At 39.8% G+C, this 8291-nt stretch overlaps 2 protein-coding genes across 6 annotated transcripts; one reads left to right on the top strand and one right to left on the bottom strand.

The window, feature by feature from the left end:
* The first annotated feature begins 247 nt into the window (after positions 1-247).
* LOC137708557 (uncharacterized) lies at positions 248-3772 on the top strand. The gene is made up of 4 exons (XM_068447660.1): positions 248-784; positions 1312-1461; positions 2221-2535; positions 3117-3772. The coding sequence occupies exons 1-4, from the start codon at positions 359-361 to the stop codon at positions 3540-3542; spliced, it is 1317 nt and encodes a 438-aa protein (XP_068303761.1). The 5' UTR covers positions 248-358; the 3' UTR covers positions 3543-3772.
* Positions 3773-4446: 674 nt separating this feature from the next.
* On the bottom strand, positions 4447-7997 carry LOC137708044 (protein phosphatase 2C 16-like). 5 transcript variants are annotated; one of them, XM_068447016.1, is made up of 6 exons: positions 7771-7997; positions 7267-7670; positions 6237-7144; positions 5539-5898; positions 5337-5442; positions 4447-4987 (listed from the first exon to the last, which is right to left on the bottom strand). In XM_068447016.1, the coding sequence occupies exons 3-6, from the start codon at positions 7068-7070 to the stop codon at positions 4653-4655; spliced, it is 1635 nt and encodes a 544-aa protein (XP_068303117.1). In that variant the 5' UTR covers positions 7071-7144; positions 7267-7670; positions 7771-7997; the 3' UTR covers positions 4447-4652. The 5 variants fall into 5 exon arrangements, with proteins under 5 accessions (XP_068303117.1, XP_068303122.1, XP_068303120.1 ...); XM_068447021.1 differs by having other exon boundaries at positions 7267-7386; XM_068447019.1 differs by having other exon boundaries at positions 6237-7661.
* Between the last annotated feature and the right edge of the window lie 294 nt (positions 7998-8291).

Below are 8291 nucleotides of genomic sequence, written 5' to 3'. Positions count from 1 at the left end.
GATAATTCTGTCATTTTAGCCTCTCTTTTTTTGTCGATCATTTTAGCCTTTATTTAACTGATAATTTTTACAAAATGACCAAAATAATTGACGATTGATGACAATTTTTATCAATTTCAAATGTCTAGAGCAAAATAAGAAGTTATGTCAATTTCGGTACCAATAGCCAAAAAATTAAAAAATTAAAAAACCCTACAAAAACCCTCACTTATAAACTCGCCAAACGACGGCAGCCCTCTCTCCCCCCCCCCCCCCTCTCCACCCTCCCACTCCCTCTTCCATCAACCTCCAAAACCAGCAGGCCAACCTCCAAAACCAGCAGGCCACTTCCAAAACTGACGGCTCTCTCTCTGAACCGATGGAATCCGACGCAGAAGACACCAAGTCCCAATTAACCCAAAACCATGACACATCGACGCCGAAGCACAAGCACAAGAAGAGGAAGACGAAGAAAGCCACCGTACCAACCATTCCAACCGTCCAAGCCGCCGTCCAAGTCTACCCGGAAAACCCAGAGAAAACCCCACCTATAGTGGCCCATTTCTCATCTGGGTTCGACCCCACCAAGAAGCCAGACCCCAATTCGACCAAAATCGGGCTCTTTCGGAACGCCAACCGAGCCAAACGGGTCGAGCTTGTGGTGCACCCGGATGGGACCAATGTTGATTTTGTCGGGACTAGCTATACTGGTGCGGCCACGAGTGACCAGTACTGCAATTATGCGCTTGGTGTTCTTGATAAGGCCACTCAGACTCTGAAGATTTTACCTATTGTTTCTAACAAGGTAATTGCTTTGGGACTGTTCGTTTTTTGTTGGGTTAATTTCCGGTGGCTAGTCGACTTTAATAGTTTGTTTCATCTTCGTTTTGATTTGTTTGATTTCGGTGATGTATTGATGTATTGATGTAATGATGCATTGAAAAAGCATTGGCATGAAGTTGACATTTGTGTTTTGTTTGTTTCATTGCTGAGAAACATTCATCGGAGGCATTGCTTTTGTTTTCGCTCTGGTTTGGGTTTGTAATTCGAGAAGTTGGGGACCTTATTATTATTTTGAGTATGACGAGCATAGTTATTGGATTGTATACTGAATGCTCTTCTGAAATGGAACTGTGGTTATTAAAATTGCAAAGAGTCCGATTTGAAATCTCGGGTTTAATTCATATTTGTTATATATGTTTATATGAATGTATATAATCTCACATTTACGCTTCGGTCCAATGGAATAAAAGGTGAATCTGTGTGTGTATTTATCATTGCTTCTGCTTTGCAAGGAATGCTGATAAGCTTACTTGGGATGTAAAATTTCAGATATTTAGATTAGAACCAAAAGTTAGAGGGTATAACTACTCTGATATGGAAGCTGCAACTTCAGCGGTGGGAGAACTTACTGCACAAGAGAAGGCAGAGAAGCAGATGCAGCTACATAATCTGTACGGAACAAAGAAGTCTATTAGGGAGGTAAGACCCTATTATATTATATTATTTATTTATTTATTTTGAGCTTACAAGTAAGGCATCAGCACAAACATTTTCTGATGATGATGGGGTGGTGGTGGAGATATGGCGGAAAATCCTTGCGTCTATTAAGAAAACATTAGAACTTGTACTTGAATCGAGTAAGATACATTAGAATTTGTGCACATGTACATAACTAACATAGAATTTGCGCACATGTACATAACTAACATAGAATTTGCTTCTACTTTATTCTTCAAAAGTTAATGCATTATGCCGTAACCAGTCTGCTTGTTTTGAGAAAACTTATGAAGTATTTAAATAACTACGTGTTTTGCTGCATATGTATGAGCAATGTTTATATTTGTTTTAGGTTCCCACGTTATTGAGTGTTTTCTGTATGACTGCTTTGAGATTTTTTCTAGTTCAGTTAGAGAGCTTCTTTGCAATGTTAGAGGCTAGTGTTGAGTTTAAACTTAAAAGATCAAGGGTTGAAGAGGAATGAAAAAGAATTCAATATAATGACAAGAAACAACCATTGGGTAATGTTGGTGAGGGTACCTTTCTCATTATTCCTTTTATCTAAAGTCGAAAATGTTGATGCATAAGTTCAGCAAAAAAGACATGGTAGAGGTAGTAGCTTGGGCTACGTGTGGTTCAAGATACTTGCAAGTTGCAACTGGGACTGTCTGGGAGTTCCTGTACAATACTATATATCAAGCTGAGTGTACCATGTTAATTGAATTTCCTATAACATTGCAGAGTAAGAAAATGCAGTCCTTGAAGCAAGCAGACGGTCCTGATTCTCTAAAGGATTTGGATGCCAAAATTAAACATCTTGTGGTAAACAAGGAGGCTCTTGAAAGCGCTGAAGCCCAAAGCTCTCGCCATATCCCACCATTTAACGAATCTGCCACAACTCCCAAGGAGGCTTATCCACTAGACAAGATCATCATCACAGGAGAGTGGGATGACGTCCAAGATATTTATAATAAATTGCAAGGCGGAAATGAAGTTAAATGGGATGCTTACCCAAATTTTGTACTCAATAAAATCCAGAAGTTGAAGAATATTCAGGTAAGAATGCAAAAATGGCTTCTAGTGTCTGAGAGCATATTAGTGAAGAAGATATACTTTGATTTGCCATTACACTATTATAGAATAATGCTAAGTTCTTTGATAAGGTCTTGCATAAGCCCGATCATCTTTTCTGTTCTATAAGCATAGCGAATCATTTTCAGTCGATTGCAATTTCAAGACTTGGAGGGGAAAAAGGCTAATATAAAATGAAAAATGCTATATTGCATGATCTGTTATTTTTCTACTTTAGCATTGCTTGAATTTAACGCCAAAAATTATGGTACCACTTTTCTGCATGATATACATGAATGGACATACCTTGCCATTGAAAGTTCCTAAATTTGATTCTCGTGCTGCTTTAATGTTGAGACTAAGAAACTTTAGTAACTGCAAAGTTTATCTTTTGTATTTCATCCGTTGATGTTTTCCTGTAAATGTCCTAACAACTGCAATAGTGGAACCTCCCCGATTAATCTAGAATGAGCTAAAACGTTATGATGTTCCCTCTTTTCTCGTTTCATTTTCACGGTGAGAAAACAGAACATTAATCTTCTTCGACGTGTTGTCTATGCTTGTAGGTTGAAGAGGAGAAGTTTAAGCTTGCTTGCATTTGCACATATATTACGCATCTTATAAAGTTCAAAGATCAGTATACCATGGATGGTGTTTCCTCTGCAAAGGGCCACAGAATCCCAAGCAGTCTACGCAATAAGTTTCTTAATATGTTTGATCCAGCGGCGGGTTCAAGAAAGCAAACCCTATCAAGAGAGAAAACAAATCTTCTCATTAGTTATGTCTTGGTGCTCACTCTTCATGTGGACGCGTTCCAGACAGAGTTGACAGATATAGCAAAGGATCTGAGAATGGGTGAAGCAAATGTGAAGGATCATTACGAGAACCTGGGTTGCAAGTTGACTAAAAAAAATGGAAAACCATTTGCGACCCTTCCCGTCCCTCTGAAATTTCCACAAGAGCAGCGGAGGCAGAAGAAGGGCAAGAGATGATTTGCTTCGTTGTATCTTTGTTCTTTTGTTTCGACTGCACGCATGGATTTCACTGTGCTTGTCTGGCACTAATTTTACAAAGTTTGGCCTTTTGTTTTTCTGGAAAGACATTTCATTGTTGAATCTTATTGCAGTGTGCTCCTTTAGGCATGACAGTTAAACGGAGCAATGGTCTTGAACTGGAAATCCGTGGCTTTTATCCTGAATTTATCACAATGTGAAGCAATGGTCTTTTTGGTTAACTATGTTATCATCGTCGTCCATTTCTTCGCTTTAAACCCTTTATTTTGTATGTAATATCTGACGGTTGTACTAAAAAAGAAAAAGACCATTGCTGTAGGTTGTGACAAATTTAGAAACTAATACTCAAAACTCTTACTACAAAGACCAAAGTTGAGGGACAAATGCTCCAATTTCCAATTGGCATATTGTCTCTAAAGTAACTAGGAGTAAAGTCCTTGGTGTCAACCTATGTTGCATAGACACGAACACGGACATAGCGATTAAAATATAATAAATATTTCATATTAAAAACAATACTTTGAATTCACATTTAATTACTACTCATTTTCCTAAATAAAATTAAGCAACAAATTAGGTTCGGGTAGGAAACTCTTTTGGATCTTAGTTTTTATATTTCCAAAACTGCCCCCAAAATGTTTTTAAGATTTACAAAAGGCCCCTACGATGTCTTGACCGTGTCCAAGCCGTGATCGAGCGTGTCTGACACTCCGACATTTGGGAGTTTTGAAGCGTCAGTGCAACCTAGGTGTGAACCTTGAGTGATGAGGGAGAGTAGATAAGTTAAAATTAAGATGGGTCTCTAAAAGAAACGAGAGAGGCCTCAGAACCGAAACAAATCCGAAAATACACGCAAAGCAAGCACATTTTCACACAACCGGTATCTAGAACTCCGGCACAAACCAGAAAAACACATGGCATTGCGTTACAGTTTCTACAGAAGTAGTACATAGTAAACACAGATTTTTATACTTGTACACACATTTGAGCCCACGAGAAAACGATTGGACCACGCTGTCTACAGATTTTTCAGATGGCAAGGGGAGAGCCAAAACCATTCGTCGCGGGGTGAATACTTCCCTCCGAATTTTAGGTTTTGCTCTTGAACTTCCTTTGAGCTTTCAAGTCCACCACAACCACAGAGATATTGTCCTTGCTTCCCTTCTGGAGGGCTAGGGTTGAAAGGTAGGCAGCAGCTTCCCCAGCTGCCGGATCAACTCCTTTTCCCCTCTCTGGAACAGGTATAACCCCGTTCTTTTTGTGCCACAGCAGAATGCGTCTTCGAGCCACTTCACAAGCTTCCTCATTCGTCATAACATCCCATAGACCGTCACTAGCTAAAATAAGGCATTCATCGTCTCTAGCTCGAGGGACAACCATGACTTCTGGTTCCGGAATTATCCACGGTTTCAAATATCTATCCCCTGTAGGTCGATAAGAAGAGTACAACGCTGTTAAGCTCATTATTAACATATAGATGGGAAATGCTAACAGAAAACTGTAATCCATTTGTTGACAAGACTAGACAAGCAACTGAACGTTCATACATATTGCGAACACGCATGGTAAATCGTTACAATCCTTTTTACTTCCCACACACCCCTTATTAATTTCTATCCCTGATCTTCTTCAATTCATTTGATCCGACGGCCGAAAATTAAGAGGGTGTGTGAGAAGTGAAAAGATGTGTGTGGATAGCACACCCCTATTTTATATCTTTTCGATTGGATAAATATAAGAAAGTTTACAGTATCAGGGTAAGTATAGACGTACCAATGGACCTTGACATTGCAAGAACTCCAAAAACACGGTGTCCATTCCACTGTATTACCTTGCCACCAGATGCCTCAATCCTTTCATATTCGTCTTCTCTGTTTGGCTGGGAACAATAACGAAAAAGAAAATGCAAATAAATAAAAGGAGATTGGTTTCTAAAACAAGATAAATTTTCAGTAAGCCATAAACACATGCTTACTTTATGGTCAACTGATAATGGTATTGCTTGTTTTCCACGACATAGAACTGCTCTTGAATCACCGCAGTTTGCAACTATAATATGGGATGACGAAACTAACGCAACGACAGCTGTAGACCCAACGGTTTCTGGGGCAACAGGCTCAAAACTAGCTTCAGAAGCATCAGCGTTGCTTTCAATGATGCCTCTGCTCACTTTTCCTCCAATCTCATCATCAACCCTCTGAAAACAATTAGTGAATGCTTTCTCCCACTGCACCTGCTGGGTTTCTACCATAATCCCATCACCCGAGTCATCCTTAATGCCTCCAAGCTCTTCAGCTAAAGCCAAATGGAGCCGCTCACTACAATAGTTAGCAACCTGCACGAGGAGACAGAACTCAAATCATTTTCCACTCATGAAGATAATGAGCCAAATGTTTGTACTCTGTTGTGTATATGCAAGAACACATTGATGAACTGATCTAAATATTGGAAAATGATCAAACAGATTGACGTAAAGAACCATGTGTTGCCACCGCAATGCTATTTAATATAGCTTACAGTTAAGAGTTTGATTAACTACCAATATGTCTGCACAATAAAAATGTGAAATTGTTGAATGATATAAATCAGATAAATATTTCCCAAATACATTCCATTGTATCAGAATACACCTTAACTTGAATGAATCAAATAAAATATACAGAGAAGACGCACCTGAGGGCCACCGTGGCCATCGTAAATGCCAAAAAAGTGACTGGTTAGGTGGGTCAAACTTTGGCTCATTCCATTATACACTTGACTACGGACAAGCATTTTAATTGGAATGTTGATAAACCGAGGAACAGCAGCAAATGCATCTTCCATTTCAGGTCGTCTTCCACAAATTGATACAGAACCCCAGAGGGGAATACAGTTCAGCTCAAAAACACTCCGGATGCCTGCTTTACTGACAACCTTCTCACCAGTTGACTGGATAAGTACCGTAGAGGTTGTTAATTCAGATTTATCTGATAACTCAGAAGCAGAGCTTACTGCTGCCACAACCCCAGAAGCCATTTTCCCAACAGCCGATTCTACCAAGACGATAGCTTTTGCAACAATATTCCCTTCACCAACTTTTCCCATCTCCACAGCATCTGGCAAGCTTATCGCAGACCCCATCTCTAACGTCAACAATTCTTCACTAACAATTCCATTAGTATCATATCTAAAGGCTAAGATTTCCTCTTCCTCACTTTCTTGAACCATGATATCATTAGCAACAGAAGTGTTTTCACCATCATCGTCTTGTGATGGCACGGGAACCACACTAACTTTGCTGTCAATATCATCGGAACTTCCTTTACTGCAAGAGACTGACTCTAAAGAAACCACCTTAGAGGAATCCGTAGACAAATTTCCTGCGTCTGTTACAAGCTTTAGCCATGTGAACTCCACATTGGCTCCAATTCCAGAACTATCACATATCGAATTACCTAAACTAAGAGTCACTGCAACTGCTGGAGACATGTCTTCCATCAATTTCCTTATCTTTGTAACATTTGACATTTACCTTCAATCACATGGGGTAAATTTCTAGCAACAAACCGGAGGGAAGTTCCTAATTTCGGTCAATATCCCCACTTCCGCAAAACAATGAGCAAAATGAAATGGGGTAATCAGATCTTGTGAGAAACAAGGGATCTATAAGCTCCTAGTGATAGAACTTCACCGGCGAATCGAGTTTCTTATATAGGGTTCTTACCTCACCAAACTCTTCCCCTTCTGGCGGAGAATCAGCCACGAAAAACCAAAACCCTATCCTCACCACCAACCTTTAGATATCCACATAAGCACATGAAAATTACAGCAGTCTCACCTTTTTCTATAAATACAACAAGAGAAAGAAAAAGGGTTCATGAGAAACAACCTAGGAAAAAGGAGACCAACCCTACAAGATCACAAGAAACCCGGACAAAGGTGAAACCTTTTTTTCACACAAAACTTGGGTTTTCCTGGATCTAAGACAACTCAGCTTAATAAATTGAGGTTGTCTGCTTTACATTTCTTCTCCTTCTTCTCCACCTTATTCCAAGAAACACAGGCAACCCCAAATCATCAACAACCATCACAACAGATTCTACAGAGACAGAACATCATCTGGGTTTGCTAATAATACATGATCTTAATCAGTTCCTAGCCAAAATTAAAAAAAAAAAAAAAAAAAAAAACTGCAAAAAATAATAAATTAGTGGGTTCAAATTCTTACCAGCTGAAGCTGATGAGGCTAACTAATCAGAAATCCATGGTCAGTGAGTGAAGATTGAAGAACCCTCCTCTTTCCCTCAGCCAAATTTGCTGTTCTTCTCTCTGGTTCCTGGGGCAATGGAGGGTTGTCTGGCTCCGAGAGAGAGAGAGAGAGAGAGAGAGAGAGAGAGGAGAGAAAGGGAGAGGAGGAGAGAGATTCTTGTGTTGTGTGGGAAATGCTTTTGCTTTTTCTCGAAATTGGGACACGTATACAAAGGGTGTGTGTTATAATGTTACATCACACAGGGGAGAGGTCTCTGTGCGACAGAAAATGCTGAGAGGTGAGGACATTGCTGACACGAAGACAACTAACCACATTGGACTTTTCGTTCTGTGAGACAAAAGACTTTGAGGAAGGGCACGTGTCCGTGAACTTGAAAACGACAGTTTTTTAGGGACCAGTAATGTCTGCCCACCTGCACCGGCATTCCTGTTTGCACGTTAGGACAGATTTTTTCAAGTTTAGGGTTTTTCGAGTGGTGT

The sequence above is a fragment of the Pyrus communis genome, chromosome 11, assembly GCF_963583255.1.
Source record: "Pyrus communis chromosome 11, drPyrComm1.1, whole genome shotgun sequence".
Lineage (NCBI taxonomy): Eukaryota > Viridiplantae > Streptophyta > Magnoliopsida > Rosales > Rosaceae > Pyrus > Pyrus communis.
This window is presented reverse-complemented; position numbering and strand designations above follow the sequence as displayed.

Bases quoted from the DNA above. Each gene is read 5' to 3' on its own strand.
- LOC137708557 (XM_068447660.1), top strand. From the start codon at position 359: ATGGAATCCGACGCAGAAGACACCAAGTCCCAATTAACCCAAAACCAT. The intron at 785-1,311 runs GTAATTGCTTTG...GTAAAATTTCAG, and splicing joins TACCTATTGTTTCTAACAAG to ATATTTAGATTAGAACCAAA. The intron at 2,536-3,116 runs GTAAGAATGCAA...CTATGCTTGTAG, and splicing joins AGAAGTTGAAGAATATTCAG to GTTGAAGAGGAGAAGTTTAA.
- LOC137708044 (XM_068447016.1), bottom strand. From the start codon at position 7,070: ATGTCAAATGTTACAAAGATAAGGAAATTGATGGAAGACATGTCTCCA. The intron at 5,443-5,538 runs GTAAGCATGTGT...TATTGTTCCCAG, and splicing joins CATTATCAGTTGACCATAAA to CCAAACAGAGAAGACGAATA. The intron at 4,988-5,336 runs GTACGTCTATAC...ATCGACCTACAG, and splicing joins TGCAATGTCAAGGTCCATTG to GGGATAGATATTTGAAACCG.